The following is a 22,995-nucleotide window of genomic DNA, read 5'->3' on the forward strand; positions in this document are numbered from 1 at the left end:
TTATGTTCCAAATTGATGGCTAAAATAGAATTGAGATCAAAGAGTGATAAAGAATCAAGCATGGCACACCCTGAAAGAGAAAGAAAGTCTTGGAGCACCCGGAATTTCCTCATACTCAGTTCCCTTAGATGGTGAGGACTGAACAGCTCTGCTAGGATATACTGCCTCATCAAGATCAACACAAAGCATGGGGCCTTTTGAGATTGCCTGTAGGTCACCATGTCAGTCGAGTACATATGTTGGGACAATGACCTTGTGACTTTCAGGAATCATGCCCATAGGAGGATTGGTGCAATCTAGAAACCCATTCTGGAACACTATCATTTATTGTTTTTCATCCAAATGTATAGAGAAAACAATTTTCTTTTTAATTCATTTTCTCTCTTTTATCCAAACAAAAACTGGTTGTTCTATCATGCCAAGACATCCATCATGGTCAAAGATTCATGATTCATCCAAACAAAGCTTTGAATTTATCAAGTCGTACTTGATAGGGATTATTTTGAGAAGTAGGACCCAACATATCTATTTAAACAGTTAAATTACCCGTCAATTATTTGAATGCGATGAAAACTATATGCCAAATCTCAATTGTCGATTGGGTGTACTCCTGGGGATTGACAAGAAAATACCAATCACGCAACTGCACTAGGCGTATAAATGAGAAATTTAGAACTCGTGTAACTTCATTACAGTTGTTTTATTATTTATCTTAAAATCTAATATTTTGAAAGTGCCAAGTGAAGATTTCGTGGGTTACAATTACGAATGGAAGCCTCACTTCAAACTGTAAGAATCGGTTCACACTTCAGATAAAGAACTCATTTTGTTCGGATTATATATCAAGATCAGATTTGTTTCAAACCCACTTATTTAAGAATATTTTTTCATAAATTACACCTTGGATTTATTTTAAATAAATTGAAAGTATTACTTACTGAAATACTCATTTTAAAAAACAATTGAATGCACCTTAACAAATATATATTATCTAGGCATTCCTATTGTTAAAATTTACTTCTGACAAAATTCCAAATAAATGAAAGGTTTTTAAACTAAAACTCATCTTATTAGTTTGCCAGCTTACCCATCGAATTATGAATAACAGTTATGGAGTTGTTAACGTTTTAAGAAGCAGGAAGTATGAATTAATTGCGTTCGGTGATCAGAAACAAAACCATGCTAAACTATATTCATTCTCAATGTGGTGATGAATTTACAAAAGTATATTGTCTCCAGTCTCTCTTAAGTGGGAAAAATGACAAGCAGATGAAACGGAACACAATATTGACAGCTTAAAAAGAGAGAAAAGATGGAGAAGATACAGACAGGTTAAAACCCCTAAAACTAGCACGTCAAAAACACCCCAGAGAAGAGATGACCTTCAGTCTCTTTCTCTTGAAATAATATTGCTTAGAAAGAAATGGGAGGATGAAAAAAAACAAAACAATGATGGAAAAAGGAAAGAAAGATCGTTGCCCCTTACAATAGATAACAACCCTATGTATAATTATTAGTTTTAAAAAAAATGAACTTATTGTCTTTGCGAGTCAGATGCAGACAGGAGTCTACTGATGAAGGGTGACATAGCTGCAAGCAATGCCTTCGGACACTCTTCATGGGGTAAATGGCCACATCCAGATATGGCAACCAATCTCTGCAAGTAAAATGGTAAGAAAAGCATTAGAAACTTGATGAGGCTGAATCATATGCCATGATAAATGCTTGGGATATTAAAATGGACAGTAGGAAACTTCAGGAATGGAATACAAGTATAGCCACCTCAAACAGCCCTCATTTTCTCCCTATACATTTTCCACTTCCGATTTTCATCCTTTAATACCCACTGACAGTATTTATAAGTTTTGTGGACAATTTATGACAAGACGGGTGAAAGTATACTTACAGAATTGACAAGTTTTAAGGCCATAGCTTGACAAGATTTCAAAGAGACAAGGGAATCTTCAGCACCTGCAATGACTAACACTGGAATGTCTCCTACTGCTTGTAACAATGATTCAGCATTTTTAGCCGAAAGGATGGTTTCAGAAGACAATTTACCAATCTCATGAAGTGCCTCATCCCATCCTTCAACAGATAGTGGAGCCTATACACACAACAACAGTCACATATAGCACTAGTTAATAAATTTTTTAATCCAGAAACACTGCTCAATAAGTTATAAAGGAGCGTAAAGAAAAGAAGGATCACGTGAACAAGTTGCAGCCTAAATTGCAATATCATATGATAGATGCTCAATAAAAAATTATTCCAAAACTCTCAGTCATGCTCCCTCAGGAAAAAATGTAGGTATTCAATATAATAAAGCATAAAATCTAAAGAAAATTGTATATTTATCCATTGTGCCTAACTACGTATCTGGGGTGTTCTTAGGCACTAAATTTGTGATAGCTCATTGTATCGCATTCCTTCCAACAATTTCTTATTTCAGTTCACAAATTGCAACTTATAAAAGACATGGCAATTCTTATTTATATCATGCAAATAAGGCTTAAGGTAAAGACATACTCCCTCCGATCCTATATATTGGTCACTTTCAACCGAATCATCAAGATCAAAGAAGGAAAGTTAAACCATTAAATATATCTGAAAATAAAACAAGTTTCCAATTATACCCTAACATAATTACACATCCAACTAATTCCACTAATAACTAATTAAATGTTTAGCCTAAATTATCATCTCACATTCTCTTTTTTCCAAGCTATTATTAATATTCAACCATTACTCTACTATCCCCATCAATGGATATGGACCAATAACAACCTTCAATCTCAATATTTTTCTTCCCTAATAATGAAGTGTTGAGAATAGTATAAAGGACAAAATTGAAAAATCATTATTAATATGTTAGTTGGTGACTTATAAATAGGACCAAGTATTCTTTCTAGAATGTGACCAATATATAAGACCGTAGGGAGTACCTTATAGAGAGTCAAAACTTCTGCTGTCATTTTGGTAGAATCATACCAAGCCCGCCGATTCACCACTTGGGTGATTTCTGTTCTTAGTAGAGGGCGAACCAAATGCTTCTTTCCAAGTGAGGTATGTAGAAGGATTCTTGCAAAGGATGGAACCACTTCCCTCGACAAGCTAACATTTAGCAATACAATCCCCTTCACATTAACCTGAATGGACACAAAACAGATCAAACCTCAGAAAAAAAATCAATCGTGCATTCATCAACTATTGAAAATCAACAATGTTTAATTAAAACATGCATTGATGAAAATTCAATATGTAATGATCGCACATACCATGAGAAAAATATAAAGAGTACAGCTACAAAACCACCTTATGTAGTTGCTGAATTTCCAAAATCATATTGTGATTTACATTCAGATAAAAGCTAAGCATCATAATTTGGCCAAGCAAGAAGAAGTACTCACATTGAAATAATTCATTGATGTTTGAATTCTTTGTGCAGCCATCAGGGCAAGCAACCCTCCATCATCATGACCAATTAGCACTACTGAAGAAAATCCAATCTCAGAACAGAATGATAAAAGCAGGTCAACCTGGAAAAAACATCTTTCAGATATTCAGTTTCAGATGAAACATGGATCAAGAAAATGAAAATTAACAACAGTTACATAAAAGTTTTAGCTATGAATATAAATTCCAAAGAAAACAGGGCTACCCTATTGAATGTTTTTGCTGCCTGTCTCCTCTCTATTTTTTTTTCCTACCTTACAAGGTTCAGTAATCCATGATATCTAACTCACATAAGATTCCTGTCTTAATCTTTCGACCACTAAAGCAATATCAGATATGCAACACTCGATTAGCTCTTGGCCTTGGAAACAAGAATTTGACTTCATATTGGAACGGGTAGCATTTTGATATAACCCCAAATACACAACATGTCTTTAGTACATGTTTAGTTATTTACTCAAGACAAGGAAGAAGAAGAAAATAACAAAATGTCTTATAAAACAACTTGCACAAATCATAAGTATTACTCACCTGACTTTCAAGCTTATAAGGATTAGGCAACTCTTTTTCCTCCCAGTCCTCCCGGCGAGGCCTTGAGCTTAATCCCCAACCAGGCCTATCAAATGCAGCAACTGTACAACTACTCTGCCGAGCTAGACATCCCATCACATGCCTCCAAGAGAAGACTCCTCCACCAAACCCATGTACTAAAACAATACCTAATTGGTCAATATTCTCTAAATCTTGCTCCAGAGATTGAAAATTCAATTTACTAGTTTCATCTTCACAAACACCATCTAAGTGAAAAACAGGGATATCTTCAGAAATAATAGAATTTATAGGACCATCCAATAGAGGAATGTGTAGAGACGAGCCATGAAATTGATTGCTATAGCTTCTGTATAGCTGTGGCTGGATATTTGGAGATGTACTTGGCAAATGTTTGTTAGATTTTGCCAATCCTGCAGCCATTGATGAAGTGCTGCAACTAGATTTGGAGTCAATACAGGACATTGAAGACAATGTATGTGGCGGTGAACCAGGCAAGTTGAGCTTGTAATGAAGTGTAAGTCCCTGGCATGTAATGAATAAGCTGTCAGAGTTTGCAAGTAATCTAACAAGGAGTTCTTCATCACGAGCTGTCCCAAAAGGCCTCCGCCTCATCTCACAGTCACTTTTGGGGGTTCTCCCAGCAGAAGGAGTTGGAGAGCGTGGGACCTTTGGATAGCCAGAGAAAACATTTTTGCAAGATAGGACCTGTTTGATTAAACATACAGAAATTAGTGTAGTCTTTCGCATGTACGTTGCAAAAGTAAAATAAAATTTAAAAGTCACCAACAATACAAGTTGTTGATTTCAGAAATTCTTTTGAGACAAACCTTATACAGTACCAGAGGTTCTTTTGGTGGTATTTTCCAATCAATATTGGATTTTTACTTGAGGCTAAGTAAAGGTCAGCATTACAGGGTGACAAATTTTGATTGAAAAACAACACTGAAAGTACCTATGGTACACTATAACTAAGTTCTCCTTTTCTTTTAAGCAGGTCTGTAGTATTACAATTGTTTAATTCAAAAAGAAGTTAAACCAAAGATGTAACATAAGCACTAGCCTAAGAAATTAAAGAGAAACTAGAAAGCTATTTTAAACTTACAGCTTCAGGGTCAACTCGATGAAACAAGAACTTTCTGCGTGCTCTGCAGCTGGTTCTGTAAGCAACCACACTATGGCCAAGGGCAAACACAACTGATGAAAGAAACAAGACAGGCATTCCCCATGGCTTCTTCAAATGGAGTCTATGCTTCCTGAGGGAAACCGAAGCCTCCGCTTCCATATGGGAATTTACAGTGAAAACACATGCTTTGACCGAAAGGAGAACAATTGACAGAAAGGAGCACAGAGTCACAGTTCCAAGGTAAGGACCATGTGAGAGAGCAGGACCATCACAAACGGAATAAACACCTGCAATCACAAGAGAATAACAAAACAAGCAAAGATTATAACCCCATTATACAGGCATTTCATTCTACACAATAATAACGAAATTTTATTTTATCCACAAGAGTGACAAAAAAAGTAACCCCGCAATTTCGATAAACTTAAACTCTATGATTTGAAGTAGAGCAACTGAATATAATACTACTGGTTATCTAAACTAATAAAATTTGAATTAGAACAATATAAACTACATGCATTAGAACAAAATTGTTGTAATAAATTAATATTGTAACTTAGAACGGAGCATACAGAGAATGATAAGGGATCTTATGACGGAAACGAGAGGAATATCCGTGAAGGAACTCTTGAAAGCGTAGCGGTGAAAATGCTCCTTGATGCTGTAACACTTGACGCAAGTGAAGTTCGGGATCAAAACGCACGGCACCAACACGTCCACCACCGCGACGACCACCGGAAGCGACGTCACCGCCAGCGACGCCACCAATGCCACCACGAAGAAAACCGTCCTAACGCACCTCCGAAGCTTCTCGAAGAAGCATTGCCCTCCCTTCCCCATCGCTGCCGCGGTTAGTTACGATCGTGGCAACGGATTCGTCAGTTAATTAGTTAGTTAGTTAGAAATAAAAAAACGGAGAGATCTAGCGCGGGAGGCTCCCTATCTGACACCAACAACATTAGGTTATCCGCCGGCGCCGGAGCCATTTCCGGCGGCGGGAAAATCGAGGAGAGGAAGTTCAATGTCGCCGGAGAGATTGCGAGGCAACGGAGGCGGAGGAGGAAAACGCCATGGACGACGGAGGCTGTAGGCTAAGGTTCCGGTGGGAACAATGCCCTCTCTCCGATTTTTTCCGAACGTTTTTTAATGCTTTCTATTCTGCTCCTACTTCCTATCTATCTTCTCTTTCGTTTTCTCTTCGGTTTTTCTTCTAACCCTCCCTCTCTCTCTCTTTTTCTCCTCAGTCCTCGCTATGTTTTTGTTTATTTTAAAATGATTTAATTCCTATTCTGATTCATAGTTTCATAATTTATATACTTTAATCTGAATAGTTTGAAAGTAATTTTTTTTTAAATATTTATTATTTATATTTTAATTTTTTTTAGTTTTTGTATTATTAATTTTTATAATTTATATTTTAATTTTTTTTTCTATAATTTAAAAATAATTACTATAGTCATTATTATTTATATTTTAATTTTTTTTAGTTTTTATTATAAAATCAGTTATAATTAATTTAAAAAATAATTAATAAATAATTTATAAGTAATTTATTGTAGGATAATTTATAATAAAAAATATAATTGATGATTTCTAATTAATTATTTTTATATTTTTTTGACAAAGACTAAAAAATAATTAAAATATAAATAATAAAAATTAAAAAATCACTTTAAAATTATAAGGATTAAAAGAGAATTAAAATATAAATTATAAATTATAAAAATCACTTTTAAACTATAAGGATCGAGAGATAATTAAAATATGATAGAAACTAAAAATATTATTTTTAAAATATAAATTATAAAATTATACGAATCAAATGAGTAATTAAATTTTTTTAAATTTATGTTTTGGCTTTTCATTATTTTTTTGTTATTATTAAAATGTAATATGTTATTTTTTAATCATTTTTTATATGAAATATCTATTCATTTTTTCTGATGACGGATTCTTATATTAATTATTTTATTTTCATTTACAAAATTTAAACTCAACATCGTACTAAGTTCATTGATAATCAAACCAAACACTTTTTATAAATGTAATAAGCTAGATGAAATTGTTAAATAATGTAAAGTAGTACTTTTTTTTGTCACGATTGCGTTAGGTAGCTGACGAAGAGACACTGATTAATACAAATAATTTATCGGATAATCTTTCTTTCTGAATTCACCAAATCAACCTTAATATTGCAACATTATACACTGATTTGCATAATTAACAATTGAATGGAGGAGTCAATGCAAGATGTACGTTACAAAAAACCCAAGAGACTTGCTGTTCACTTCTTGCACATTTTCAAATTTTAGAGGGCATTTGTTTGCAGAGACAAAAAGAGTAAAAAGTGAAAGAAACAAAAAGACTTGTACCTTTATATTCTACTTTAATTTAAAAAATTTATTTTAATTTAATTTACTTTCTTTTCAGTTTAATATATCATGAAGGATAATATACAAAGTAAGAGAATCTAAAGTTTTAAGTATTAATTGTCTCATTCGTGAAAAAAAAATGTTATAAGATATATAATTTAGATTGAATAATAACCCACTTTTTCTAATATAATTTTTTATTAAATTCGTGCACAGTATTTTGGATCCAACCCTACTAAGATTTGATATAGTGATGAGTTGCCGAATGTCGAGGATGCAGTGAGGATTCTTCAAGGGGCAGAAGTCGTCGCCGCCACGTTTCCATGGAGAAGTTGTTGTCATCATCGTGCGAAACATGTTTGGCTTGCGCACGCTAGCCACCGTTCTTTCTGTTCCTCTACCAAAACCCTAATCGAGGTCACAGTCGGAGCATACACAAACAGAAGCCATCCATGGACGGTGATTCCTCTAGGAGTTCCAGGCGCTACCAATCTACTCTTCGATCTCGACCAGGTTTGCCTTCTCTACTTTTTCCCCTATTTTTTTCCCCAATTCAATTCATTTTCACCTTCTCTTCGTTTTCTCCTTCTCTTATTCGGGATGGGGTCTTCGGATTTTTGTTGAATGTTTTTGAGTTGGAGAAGATGGTGGACGATTAGGGAGGAGGAAGAAGAAAGAAAAAGATGAAGGAAAAAAATAAAACTTACATTCACGGCATTAAATTTACACTAAGAATTATTTTGATTTTTTTTAAAATATAAGAACTAAAATAAGTTTTTTTTAAAAATAGGAATTAAATTAAACTAAAAAAAATAAGATAAAGACCAATTAGATCATTTGTTCAAAAAAATTCTTATTCATTCTTTATTTACCTCTTGCCTCCTAGAATTTACACATGCAAAGGTACGTCAAAAGAATCAATTTTCTTAATACATATGGCATATATATTCATAATTCATAATTCATCTAATAGTAGCATTAGTTTGGGCATTGACAAAGGCACATGGCATAGGGTGCAGCAAGTAAAATATTTTCCTTCGACCATAATGAATTTAGGTCCATACACGGAAATGGAAGAAAACGGAGCTGTTTGGTTTGCCATTTTGGTTGCCCAAAGAAACGTCACGGATGATTCTTCTTCTTACACTAGTATATGACTATATCTCCCCCATGTGCATTGTAATGTTTTAACACTGCCAAGTCCACGTTAAGAACTGAACCCTTTTTCCACAAACACTGTTCGAGACAGAATGGATGCTCTAACTGTTCTAAATGTGAAAATGAGACACAAAGGCAACTCAAAATGTCGGATGAGAGTGACATATATGATATGAGAGATTCTTACATGATTTTATAAATGAGATTTTATAAATAAGTCACTGACTCACTATGCATTGAATCCCAGGAAAAAAAAAATACTTTTTAACAATTTCTTGAAATATATAACATGATTGGATTCGTGTGTTTGGATTTAGAATGATGTTAGTGTTTTGGATTCGCGGTCATAAAATTGATTTTGAATAAATTGATTTTATAGAATTGATTGTAAAGTAATGTGATTTTTAAGAGAATATTGTTTGGATACTTTGAATTAAAATTGATTTTAAGGGTATAATGACAAAATGGATTTTAATATCTATATACACTTTTTTTTATTATAATTAGTTATATATAATTAAAATTAAGCCAATATGTGTATAATATGCTAACATTTAAAATAGAACCACGTCTGTATAAAAAAAAATTAAAATTGTATTAGTAAGACAATATGAATGTCACAAAAGAGAATAAACAAATATTTTCTTTTATTTTAGTATGATTTATCACACCATTAAGATCATGTGTGTGAAGATAAATTAGATAAAATGTATTCAAAATAAAATAAATATAACAAGAATTTTAATTATATTTTATTTTGATAGATTTAATTATATTTTTAAATAATAAATATATGCATGAGGGTATTGATGTGAGGGTAAATTAATCAAAATTCAAGTAGAAATAGTTTTGATAAAAATAGAAATTACTCCTACTTATTTCAACTCTATCATAATTTTTTATTATAATTAATTCTATCATAATTTTAAAAACAATCCAAACATATTAAATTTGGTCAAAATCAAGATTAACCCACCACCTCACCATGGTTTACCATAGTTTTAAAAATGATCCAAACACACTTAAAATATTAGGTAATGTGATTTAAGATAAATGATGAAATGTTCACACGATTAGTTTCATGTTGAAAGTTGAAAAAACTTTAAGTTTATGTTTAATTTTGTGGCATGTCAAAACAAATCGATTAAATTTCCCCATTAAGGTTGAAGCAACATTGTCCTGCGGGCTGCGGTCAACTATTCTCGTATTTTATGCGATTTTTCGGAACCCACCACGTAATGTTAGACAAATTTTTTCTACTGATTCACTTTACAAAAATTAACCCAAATACACACCTATATTTTTATTTTTATTTTTATTTTTGATACACCTTTTAGTCAATCCAACCATGTTCCTGGTGATGTATGACTGGTCCCCTCTCTGTCTCTTTCTTTACCCTGTTAGATGACAGGATCCATTGTTTTTATACACATACATTTACAAAATGATCTAATGAGTAATGATATATATAGTTATTCGGTTGGAACAAGCAACAACTGAAGAATCTCTTTTCTCCTTTATCCTCTGCGTTCACACAATGACAATAGTTGCAAGTTGGGAATCTCGACTCACCCTTTTTATGCCGTGTACTATGGCCAATAACAGAATGGTAACTTTGGCTAAATGACCACAATGGAAACAAAATCCGTGACAAATATGAATCCAACTCGAATGATTGTTCAAATTTTTTATTATAAGTTAATTAAATTATGTAGTGATATTAAGTGGAGTCACTTCAGCAGCTATCGTGGAGTAGGCTATATATATATATATATATATATATATATATCAAACAAGTTGCAGCTTGCAGAAAAGAAGGGCCCTATTCTGAATGGTGTTACCTTTTATTATTATTGTATTGATTTGTCACATATTATGTTTCCTTCTTCTATTATTGGAGATTAATGATACGTACATAGATTCTCTTCAGTCATTGATTGTTTTCTATTGACCATATATTGGACCGTTTCACTGTCAAGATAAAAATTGGATGGTTAATATATGGTGATATCTAAATTGGACACTAAAATCCATCCCTCCTCCCCCTAACCACCACATATCTAAAGTGTAATCAGTGATCATCTTTTAAAAAGTTGATTCCTTATATCTTCATATGGTTTATATGGTCCTCCGTGCAAATTAAGAAGTTTCAATTTAACTTAAAACAATACAACAATAGTCTTCTAGATAAGGACACTTTTAATTAATATTTGACGATTAATTTAAGAGAAATGTTAAAAACATTCTATTTGATACTTTTTTTTAAAATTCTTTTTATGATTGATTAAAATTTAATAAAATTTTCATTTTTAGTAGGTTTACTTTTTATTTAATAATTATTTCTCATGATTATATTAAATGAGAAGTAAAATTTATCAAAATTGATTATTTTCAATAAATTTTAATTAATCATAGAGAGAGCGCCTTTGAGGGAGAATTTCAAAGAAAATACCATTAATATTCCTCTTAATATTATCATGAATTTGTGGTTTTTTTAATCAACCAACTAGTGAAGTTTAATGCAAGAGCGTGTCGACAAAATTCTGTGGTTGGTTGGAAATAATGTTTAGTTTTTTAAATCAAATGTAGCTGGAAAAACATGTGATGCCTTTTTATTTAAAAAGTGAAATTATTGCTTCAAAAATATTGAAGCATTTGGCAGCATGAAATGGCATTGTCAAGTATCAACTGGCGTATTTCTTTTCCACCTCCAATGCTCAGATTTTCAAAGTTTGAACATGCATATACAAACTATTATGAGTTTTGTATACATATAATCTAATATATTGGAGAAATCTAATATATGGTGATTATTATTCTGCATTTTCTTTTAAATATAGATTAGCCAAAGTAAGCTGTTTTAATATTTATTAATTTGCCACTATTTGGTACATTTATAATTTAATTACATCTTGCATTTATCATAATTAAAATCAACAATAAATACATACCTATAAGAATAACAACTCATTATCAATATTATTTTCGCTCAAAATAGAAAATGGTGATGAAAATACGTTTGGTTAAATTTTTGAAAATATTTTCAGTGAACATATTTTCTCAAACAAACCAAAAACTGAAAACAATACGATCTTGTTTTTAGTATTTTCAGTTGAAATCAAGAACCTCATTTTGGGTAAAATAAAAATACAGTGACAAAGAATGTAATTTTAAACAAATTTAAAAATATATTTTCTTTTAAAAACGCATTTTCAATGTTTTTATTTCTTGAAAGCAGAAAATAAGAAGTCAAACTAAACATGTTTTCAGAATTCTAAAATTTTAAAAATGAAAATAATTTTCATAAAATAAAAACAAAAAATAAAAATATAAATCAAACACATTCGAAGATTTATCCATTGCTGCAAAGTGCTAATTATAAACACAAGAGAGCACTTTGTCCGTTACTTCATATAGAAACAATGATAACCTTAAGGTTTTGCATTTCATCAACTAATATCTGTGAGTGACCTCTTTGCTCTTTCGTTCTCAAACATGCGGGAAGCCCAAAATGCAGGCAACTTGTGTTGTACCTGTGTCTGGTGTGGTCCCTTAATAATTTGGTCAGGCTTTACAACCATCATCAACTGCTATATATATGTATGATATATCCCCACCAAAGCAGTTCTCCAAGGCACTTCTATACTTGTTTGGACTGTTACGTTTTGGACTCAGCGTATTGTTGAAATATTCTTCCTAATACACATGCAATAAATTAAAGTCATTCCAAAACAATATTGTTCAGCTTTCTCTCTTGTGCATAGAATGTAACAATAATAACTTATACAGATAATGTTCTGGATGGATTGTCTTTGTCACAAACCTTAGATTGTTTAAGCTTATAATTACAAGAAATGGGGAGCACAAGTCAATGCTACATAAAATAAAATAAAGATGACTGCCAAAAATTTCTTAGTACCCCCTTAGTGTTAAAAGAAAATCTAAAGGCTAGACTGCTAGAGTGCCATTTTAAGTTTAGTAAGTGACTTATGCAACTAGTCATCGTGATTGAAAAATGGACATTCAAGAAGATGACAATTTTTTTTGGTTCCCAGAGATGACAAAATTTAGGCACAACAATATTGGCCGACCTAAAAAAAATATTGGCCTGTTGTCTGATGATATGACAATTTATTCGCCAATGGACTGGTTTAATCTGGCATGATCTCTTTACCCCTTTAATGAAGATGAGCATGAAGAAAATAAATAATAGATAGCATCCTTCTAAATTTCTAGTTTGAAAAGCAAATTAATTTACATAAAACATTTTTTTTAATTCAGTGTGAAATTTATTTATACTATTATTCTATGATATTTTATCAAGTTATCAAATGAAATTAGTTTTTTATTCACCACTCTCTTTTTTCATTTTTCTTACAGCAATTCACTACTCTTTTAATAGTATATCTATCCGTGATTTAACGATAATGTATAGGGGAGTTAAAAAATAATTTTGTTGAATAATGGTTTTTTTTTTGTATGTTTATCCATACCATAATAGTGTAACGTCCTGGCTAGGGCCGAAGAGAATGGAGGAGCCCTGAGGATTTGAAGGCCCAAACCCGGTTCGTTGTTTTGGTGTTTTTGGTCCATCAAGTCTGAAATTGAATATTCATTCATTCCACGACTTTGACTTTGAGACTTGGTGTGCCCTAGAAGAAATCGCAGAATCTTTGTGTTGGTTGCTCATGATGAATATGAACTCCTCCACGGTGCATTTTTGTTCCTCAGTTTCCTATCGATAAGTTTAGTTAAATTTATTTATTGAAATAAATATTTATTTTAATAAAATAAGTATTTTTTTGTTATTTTAGTGTGTTTATCTAAATTATTTCTGCTTTAAAAAAATAATTTTGTATTTATTTTAAGAAATAAATCATATATGCTCTTTAAAAAACACAAATATAAAAATATTTATTAAACAAACTCACTCTTATCTCATTTAGTTACCCATTTTATTTTTCCCTCTCCCTTATGAGCATGTTATTAAAACTTTATATATTGTTTTTGGTAGTTTCTACTAGTGAAATCGTACCCACCATTTACAATGGGGCCATTTTCCACCAATTTGGGCCTAAGCAAGGAAATATGTGTGAGCATCTTGATATTCGGTGGAAGAGAACATAGATTCCTAAGACAGTGGGCCATTTGAGTAGTGGGTCAGTACCTCATATTACTATGACTTGTTTTTGAGTTGGACAGTTACAAACGGGGCAAGAATACCAATTGTGATTCTTTTTATAAATTATTTATCAAAATGAATCTGTTTTAAAAATATTTATCGGATGAGTCTATATTTTTTTACTAAATGACGAGGTGACAGGGGTGGTGGGACAGTTATTATATTAATTTTATTCTTTTGTCCTTTTCCGTTAAACATTAGAGAAAAATCACAGATAAAAAACAATTCATCTTAGGTTTGAAGTTAAGAAAGCCTCAAACCATGGTACGACGATAGACTTGTAAACTCAATGCAAAACACACTTTTATTGATTGTTTGAAAATAACGTTTGCACCCAAATTTCTGTAACTATCACAAAATGAAAGTACTTTCACGATTAAATAAACTCAAAAGTTTTGGCATTTTATTTTGAAAGATGAACATATTCCGTAAGGGATCTTGTGATGCAGTAGGACGAAGCGTACAAGTTAATCGTTTATTTTGTCAGGATTTTCCCCGCGTTGAGTTAAAACTGCAGCATAAATTGAACGCTGGACGCAATTAAAAAGCTAGAAAGAAGCAATTAAAATTTAAAAGCTGCACGGATCAATATATGTTTCAGTGTTTGACCAGCTACTATTTTGAAAGATATTTTTTTCTCAATTTTATAAAATCAAACAATTAAAATAGTTATTTAAAAAAACATCTATGTGTATATAAAATTGACTACATTTTTTTAGATCAGCAATAAAATTCACTGCATAATAGTATTGAATGCTATATTTAGTAAATATATAAAATAAGCAACATTTTTTCATATTAATAATTTTTAATTAAAAACTAGGAAAATTGATAGCACTAATACGATATATTTACTTAATAAATAAATATAATATATATCAAAACAGCAGGTTTTATTCGAAAAACTTAATATTTTTTATCATTTAATTTACAATTTAACTCAAATATATATTTTATTCCCTATATGAAATACGTTAGGTTAAATCAGAACATAATAAATAAATCGTTGTCACATAACTTTACTTCACTATGTCACTTCAATACTTTTTTTAATGCATGTCATATCAATACTTAGTAAGATAAAATTAATGATATAAATTTAAAAAATGTACGTTGATAAATAATATATTAAATTATAAAATTTTCATGGGAATCAAAATATAAAATAGTCATTTTCAAATACAAAGAAATATTTGATTATTTAAATCTATTAGAACGGGGATGATTTTGTTTTATAACCTTTTATTCATATGAAGAGTCTGTATTCTTCTTATTTTTATATAGAAATAGTTTTATTAATAGATATGTCTTATAGAGTGAATATTAAATGAGAATTTTTCTCATTTAAAAAATAAAAATTATAAATATAAATCATATTATCAAGATCTAAATGGCAATATGATTACTTTTATGTACACATGGGAGTTGTTCCACCTACACATGTGGAGAATTTTTTTAACCAAATATATTCTTTCATTGAAAGTCGTTAACCAATCATTAATGTTTAAAAATATTAAAATTCATTGAGTTAAATTTTTTGAATATATTTTTATCATACATAAATTTGAAAATCAAAACTCTTTTCATATATTTTTTATTTATAAAAATCAAAGATTACAATATTCACGCATCCTTATCAAACATTTGAACTAAATATTATTAATAACTCTTACCATATACTTAAAAAGTAAAACTATTTGCTAGTTGAGTGGAAATTCTGATTACGGATAGATTAAGAGGAAAAATAAACATTAAATTATATATTTTAAACTAAAGCTAATAGTTGAAACCTGACAATGTATTGATGTTTCAAATTTGATGCTCATCCTTCGGAACACTAGGTTTGGAAACTCAACTTAACAATTGGTTCTTGAGGCCAAGATGCAGTATTACTTTCAGTTATTCCTAATGTAGTTTGTTGCAACTTTGTAGTAAAGGACTTAAAAAAAACTAGCCCATTTTATGTTAATCTTAAATTCGCCTTGTGTATTAACATTGCACGTGTTTGTTTATGAACATGATTTGGTCCTACTCCTACCGTCGCGGAAGACTGAAGACCAAAGACAAGCCAGCCAGAAACTTCATACATAAGTAACGTGTATTAATAAACGTTGAGCACACAAGAAAAAAAGACACCAAATTGTAGTTGTAGTTGTGTTGTAATTTTCAAACATAATGAAAAAAGTTTATGAATAATTGTCCATATATACATTGACGGTCTTCATTTACTTAAATGATTTTTTATGGCCCGATAATGAAAGATTTTAAAGCAATTATAGGTTTAATGAAACATAGGGTTTTGCATAGTGCTAAAATCGTTAATTTTGCGACCACTTGCAGAGCAATTTGCATATAGTGCCGGTGCAAAAGCAGGGCACCTTTTTCTTGGGCCACTCATAGTTTTTGATGAACCGTGAATGGCAGAAGTTCACGTTCCAAGGTTTTGAATCGCACATGTTACTTTCAAAATCTATTGCATTGTGAAGTGTGAATATGAAAAATATCTCGAGGGTAGTTTGGTCATTGGGTAAAAAAGGGAGATTTCGCCAAATCAGCTTCAAAATTGTAGATCCTAATTAATTCCTAAGTATGCTCTTTTCCAAATGCTTGACCATTTCACAATCCCTTTTTCATTTCACTCACAGCATCATTTCCACTTGTAGATTCATTGTTTCAATGTTGCTAATGGTTTGAAATAAACCTAGTTCTTACCAAATTTAAACCAAAAATGGTTTTTTTCTTAATACAAAAGCATAGTGTTATTTAAGTTTAATTTAGCATGTGATGAAAGACTAATTTTTTCTGGTATAATAAGTGGGGTTTTACTTTTAAGTTTTAATTTTAACACTTTGTAAACCCCAGTGATATTATTCTTATCTAATTTAGTATTATTTTAATTTTTTGTCGTCTTCAACCCTTGGAAGGTTTTGATTGCTACTGTGTGAGCTATAAAGGTGTAAGAGATATTTGCATTTGCTTCTTCTCTTTTGTTGAGAATACAATATATTCCCTCCAATCTGCACCCACCCCCACTTACCTACCTTATCTCTCTCTCTCTCTCTCTCTTAATCGTTCTTCACGAGAGAGAGAGACATGGACGCCGTCGTTCAAACCAGAGGCCTTCTCTCTCTCCCCACCAACCCCAAAACCAGGGTTTCGCATCATCTGCATCCATCTCACGGCCTCAAACACCGTTTTCTCTCTCTAAAACCCAAACCCCTCTCCGCCCCTTCTCTCTCCGCCGCCGCCGCCAAATTTCACCCCTTTGGCCCAAAGCCCCAAAATTTATTCATCTGCCGGGCCGAGGCCGCTGCCGCCGCAGATGGGCCTGCCCAGCCCGCCTTCGGGGAAGCCGAGGTCGCCGAAAAACCCAAACTTTTGGGAATCGAGATCACCACCTTGAAGAAAATCATCCCTCTCGGTTTGATGTTCTTCTGCATCCTGTTCAATTACACGATTCTGAGAGACACAAAGGATGTTCTGGTTATAACTGCCAGAGGGAGCAGTGCGGAGATTATACCCTTTCTCAAAACGTGGGTGAACCTTCCCATGGCCGTTGGGTTCATGTTGTTGTACACAAAGTTGTCCAATGTTTTGTCAAAGCAAGCTCTTTTCTACACCGTGATTCTTCCATTCATTGCTTTCTTTGGGGCTTTCGGGTTTGTGTTGTACCCTCTCAGCAATTATATTCACCCTGAGGCATTTGCGGACAAGCTTCTCAACATCCTCGGACCTAGGTTCCTTGGGCCCCTTGCGATAATGAGAATTTGGAGCTTCTGTTTGTTTTATGTCATGGCTGAGTTGTGGGGGAGTGTGGTTATTTCCGTACTCTTTTGGGGGTTTGCTAATCAGGTAATGCTTTTTGGTTTGATTCTTCGATGATGTGTGATGGCATCGGGTTATGATCTTCAATTCTGTTGTCATAAGAATGACATCTTGATTGCCTTAGTTGGATTTCCTGTTGTTTGTTGTACTTGAGAGCATATTCCATATTGCTTGAACCTGGGTGGATGGAATTTAGATATGGTTATTTTATCCATCTATCAGCATGATTCGGTAGTCGTTTATTTTTTTTATTCCTTGTGGCAATCTGTGCGCTAGCTTTGATTTGTTTTCTTCAGATTTGTATGTCTGGTGTGCTGACACAACACTGCATATCTATTCATTGTTGAGACTTGAGAATTAAAGAAATGAATGAAAATATGGTTTGTTTTAACATGATACTATGATAGTAATACTATTTTAAGGATGAGTCATTATTTAACTTTTTGCCATGTGCATTTTCCCTCCATTTAGAAGGTGAGAGTTTAGGACTATAGATACTGGTTGCTGTTGCATTTGAAAGAAATGGTGGATTAGTTTATATGATTGGTATGCCAATGAATAAAATAATGGAATAAAACTCAATAACATCTTCGGACTATAGAAATCTGAGTTTTTCTCTTTTTATCGTGCTATATCTATTGGCTTCTTTAGCTGAATGGAAAGCGTTTTTTTGTCAGATGACTTGGCAAGCAAGATGATTTTTGTTGTTGTGTATTTTATTTGCAATTTAGCATAATTTGGTCATTCATTTTTTCTCTTTTTAGACAATGGAATTCTACAGTAGTCTTAGATTCATTCAGAATTTGATGGAATGATTGTGAAGTCCATGTGACTCTAGTTTCTTGCTTCATTTGTGATACTGTGCATCAACTCTTACCCAATTAGCATGCTATCATGTGATGGCAGGGTAAAATGTTGAATCCATATCTACGTTCTCCAATTTTGAGTTACTTTATTCAACCAACATGATGAAGTGTATCCATTATAGAACATTGTAATGAATTTAAAGCAGAAGATTTATATGATTTTATGCATTTCTTCTTCTTGGCAAATCTAATAGAGAGCTGTTTTTCCGCAGATAACTACTATTGAAGAAGCAAAACGATTCTACCCACTGTTCGGACTCGGGGCCAATGTAGCCCTTATTTTCTCTGGCCGGACAGTCAAATACTTTTCTAATCTGAGGCAGAATTTAGGTCCTGGAGTTGATGGTTGGGCCATCTCTCTGAAAGCAATGATGAGCATAGTTGTGGGTATGGGGTTTGCAATCTGTTTCCTGTACTGGTGGGTGAACAATTATGTTCCTCTTCCTACTCGTAGCAAGAAGAAGAAGGTAAGTTCTTGAAAGGAAGCTACGCCAGTCTTTTTTTTTTCACTGCCTATATTTTCTTATAATTGTTTTTTTATTTGAAAAAACTGGATTTTCAATATAATATTTGAATGAGGTATCATTTCTGACTTTCAGTTAATTTGTCATAGCTATGTGGTCTTATTCCTCTTTGTTCTTTGAATTTTTATGCCACATATGGATATTATAGTTTCTGATGATTCAATTTTTTTTTTTTTGGGTATTTGAAATTAGTTAACTGATATTTTTACCTTGCTATGCATTTTTACAGGAGAAGCCCAAAATGGGAACAATGGAGAGCTTGAAGTTCTTGGTGTCTTCAAAGTACATCAGAGATCTTGCCACTTTAGTGGTTGCTTATGGAATCAGCATCAATCTTGTTGAGGTTACCTGGAAGTCTAAGCTCAAAGCTCAGGTAATGTACATGGAAATTGGTTTTGTATTATTTTTGGTTTTATAACTGTGGCTATTTCACATTGTACCTTTTTTTTTGCTGCTTACAAACTTGTATAAACTGCAGTTTCCTAGTCCCAATGAGTACTCTTCTTTTATGGGTGACTTCTCAACTGCAACTGGAATTGCCACATTCACAATGATGCTTGTCAGCCAATTTATATTTGACAAGTATGGATGGGGAGTTGCTGCCACGATCACCCCTACAGTCCTGCTTCTGACAGGAGTTGGTTTCTTTTCTCTTATATTGTTTGGGGGCCCGCTTGCACCCGGTCTTGCGAGTATTGGAATGACTCCACTTCTAGCAGCTGTATATGTGGGTGCCTTGCAGAACATATTTAGCAAGAGTGCCAAGTACAGCTTATTTGATCCCTGCAAAGAAATGGCCTATATTCCATTGGATGAGGATACCAAGGTTTGGACTGTTATCTGCTTCTCCATCATATTTACACTAAATTGACTTGAAACTTGCAATTCTATCTGTTGCAATTATATAAAACTTTCAAATACCTGAAACTGTGCTAAGTTCTTTTAAACTGTTAATACAATTCTTGTTGCCATATCTACTTCTATTGAAATTTGCTTTGCATTTGTCGCCACAGGTTAAAGGGAAGGCAGCCATTGATGTTGTGTGCAACCCATTGGGGAAGTCTGGAGGTGCCCTCATCCAGCAATTTATGATATTGACTTTTGGGTCACTAGCTAATTCAACCCCATACTTGGGAGGAGTGCTTCTGCTGATTGTTTCTGCCTGGCTAGCAGCGGCAAAATCCTTGGATACCCAATTTACTGCATTGCGTAAAGAGGAAGAACTCGAGAAAGAGATGGAACGAGCAGCCGCTGTCAAGATACCAGTGGTGGCTGAGACTGAGAGTGGAAATGGTTCTCTTGCAACTGGTTCACCACTGAATCCATCCTCAGGTGACTCCTCAAGCAGTCCATCTGAAGCCTCAACTCCTCGCAATTAAAATGTGCCTTCTTTCTGTGAGAAATTGCCTCACAGAATGAGCAAATAGAGCTCTTTTGAGAGCAGTGTTAGGTGAAACTATTTGTTGTAGGTTTATATATAAGCTCTTATAGAATAAGCTTGCTAGCTACTTTCTCAAGTCACATAATTTTTTTGTCCTCATAGATCAGATGATTTTCTTTACTTGTTAATCATGGTTTACTGTTTAGTGAACCGCAATTTGTTTTCCTATGAAAGATAGAAGTCATTTCACTGTTCTGTAATCTGTATTTCACTGTTTCTAGACTCTAGTGTGCCCTTTGATTGGGTGATAAGGACTTAGCGTGGGCTTGGCCCTGATTTTGGGCTTTCATGAGTTGTTTGCAGCCCACGTGTTCAAATCATGCCCTTCTACTAAGGTAGTACCACAATTTGTCTTGGAAAAGAAAAAAATTAACCCCTGCCTGTTCGAAACTTTTGGGTGTTCATCATCAGGTTTGGCCCATTTCATCTCAGTTAATGTTGACGAGTTCAAGTTTAAAAGTAAGATCATGATGTTTTGAAGACGAATTTGCATTATACTTTGATTGTTTCAACTCAATCTAAAGTCTACTTTCGTCTAAAAAAATATAATTTTTTTAAATAATTATATATTTATACAATTTTTTATATAATACAATATATTTGTTAATAAAATTCAAGTATTTCAATTCAATTTAATTTAATTTGAAAATGTTACTACAAATTTAGTTGATTTGGTATTTTGGGTTTATTTGTTTCAAAAACCACTTTCGGTTTGACCGTTGCCCAAACCATCGTGGGCTAGATCAATTTTAGTTGGGGACCAATTTTAGTATTATTACTCAGTTTCACTCGGCTAGATATAACAAAATAATAAATAGCAGGGTCCCAATTTAGTGTTACTCAGACTTTCACGTGTCTGCTTTAAAACTGACAAGAATCATCACGAGCTAGGGCGTTGCATTGTGGTGCCATGCAAGAACTTTGGAATTCTTTTTGTTTTCTTCCTCTTCTATCTAACTTTTAACAGAGCATTGGTATTTTTTTTATTTATTTGTTTGTTTTTAATTTCTGAAGAGGTTGTATAACTATCCATATTAAGGGTGAGTGAAAAAAAAAAGGAAATTTGTGGGCAAGAGGATTACAAAATAGCATGAAAGCTTACTGCTCGAATTCGTTAGCCAAAAAAACGTGCCTGCACATAATTAGTCCAATACTTAATAAATTGAAAAGTAAAACACAGAAGTTTGATGAAAATCACGCGAACTAGTTGATGTATAATTTCTCGTGTGGGCAATATAGGGACTGTTCACTTAATTGAGTTTTACACGTGATACCTAAATGAGTAGGATTTAAATGTAAAGATTTTTCTCTTGTTAGGCTATATTTCTTTCTTTGGTCCATAGTTAGGTTATATTTAAGGTTTATTTTCTTTACCTAAAAAAAAGGTTTATTTACTTTAAAAAGAGACGTGCCTTTAGGAAATAACGTGTACTTTTCTGTAACGGTTACAAATTCAGCTTATAAATTTTTGGTTCTCATTCTGGTTAGTAGTTTGACCTTAAAATGAACCCAATCTTCTCTTTTACACTTTATTTTGAAAAAGGGTTACGAGTGGTGTTGAATCTTCATATAACATAATCATGACCTTATGGACAGTGATGTTTATGTTCAAACAGTGGACACAATTTTATATACGGAGCATCTTCCTTGCTGCCCTACTAGATTGTTTTTATTTTCACAGAAAGTTGAGTTACAATTCTGAGTGCCGAATCTTTGATGAATGGTACATGCATATTTCATTATTTTGAACTTTCCATTCATTCAATGTCTTCTTCCGTCCACTCTTCTATCTTTCTGTGCAGTCTAGGTGTTATAACTTGTACTCCCTCCGCTCCCAAGCACAAGGATTTTTTGTTTCTGATCTTAAATATAAAAAATTTCAATAATTTTATTTTATCCAATATTACTATTTCAGAATTATCATTCATTTAATTAAGGTTTTAATTTGAATGACTCTTTTTTTATTTCTCATATAAATGATAAGTTGAGAAAAAAATAATTTTTAATTGAAATTAATGTAATTAAACGTGATTAATTAATTTTTTAAGTTAGCATTAATTATTTTTTTCCCTTTATATTTGAGATCGAAGGAAAATAGTCTTTATTTTTTTTAGGGTCTTGCTAAGACATTGATTAAGGAACTAAAATAAAATAACATTGTGAAATTTATAGGAAAATGCAAGAAAAATTATGAACAATACAATTTTTTGTCTTTTAATAAAAATATTTCTACTTCAAACTCCTTGATTAAACTAGTGTCCTAAAACACGGTTAACACTTATCTTTTCTTTAAATCAACAAACTTAAATCCATGATTACAAAAACTCCAGATGTAGTATCAATCAACATTCAGTATTAGCATTACCATATAAAGCAAGCAAACAAATTTCACTTTTGTTGTTTGGTAATCCATATTGGATTCCTGGTAGCGGTATTCTGCAAATGTAAAGGGGACAAAGTCCAAACTCCTTACGTACACATGGGATAGAGAGAGAA

General features: G+C 32.6%; 2 protein-coding genes and 1 long non-coding RNA gene across 4 annotated transcripts; 2 read left to right on the forward strand and 1 right to left on the reverse strand.

Annotated features, from left to right (window-relative positions):
* Nucleotides 1-1,162: 1,162 nt before the first annotated feature.
* Nucleotides 1,163-6,411, reverse strand: LOC114418125. 2 transcript variants are annotated; one of them, XR_003667982.1, is made up of 7 exons: nt 5,704-6,411; nt 5,111-5,418; nt 3,988-4,713; nt 3,411-3,539; nt 2,992-3,149; nt 1,907-2,107; nt 1,163-1,657 (listed from the first exon to the last, which is right to left on the reverse strand). XR_003667982.1 is itself a non-coding variant. In XM_028383309.1 (7 exons), the coding sequence occupies exons 1-7, from the start codon at nt 5,969-5,971 to the stop codon at nt 1,535-1,537; spliced, it is 1,959 nt and encodes a 652-aa protein (XP_028239110.1). In that variant the 5' UTR covers nt 5,972-6,411; the 3' UTR covers nt 1,163-1,534. The 2 variants fall into 2 exon arrangements, 1 of the variants encoding a protein (XP_028239110.1); XM_028383309.1 differs by having other exon boundaries at nt 2,946-3,149.
* Nucleotides 6,412-7,692: 1,281 nt separating this feature from the next.
* On the forward strand, nt 7,693-8,890 carry LOC114418494. Its single transcript, XR_003668042.1, has 2 exons — nt 7,693-8,016; nt 8,560-8,890. It is a non-coding gene; the product is annotated as an uncharacterized LOC114418494 (long non-coding RNA).
* An 8,026-nt stretch (nt 8,891-16,916) lies between these two features.
* LOC114418126 (ADP,ATP carrier protein 1, chloroplastic-like) lies at nt 16,917-20,885 on the forward strand. Its single transcript, XM_028383310.1, has 5 exons — nt 16,917-17,695; nt 18,747-19,001; nt 19,288-19,431; nt 19,537-19,884; nt 20,072-20,885. Exons 1-5 carry the CDS (start codon nt 16,937-16,939, stop codon nt 20,435-20,437), a joined length of 1,872 nt encoding a protein of 623 aa, XP_028239111.1. The 5' UTR covers nt 16,917-16,936; the 3' UTR covers nt 20,438-20,885.
* The last annotated feature ends 2,110 nt before the right edge of the window (nt 20,886-22,995 follow it).

The sequence above is a fragment of the Glycine soja genome, chromosome 7 (genome assembly GCF_004193775.1).
Source record: "Glycine soja cultivar W05 chromosome 7, ASM419377v2, whole genome shotgun sequence".
NCBI classification, from domain to species: Eukaryota; Viridiplantae; Streptophyta; class Magnoliopsida; order Fabales; family Fabaceae; genus Glycine; species Glycine soja.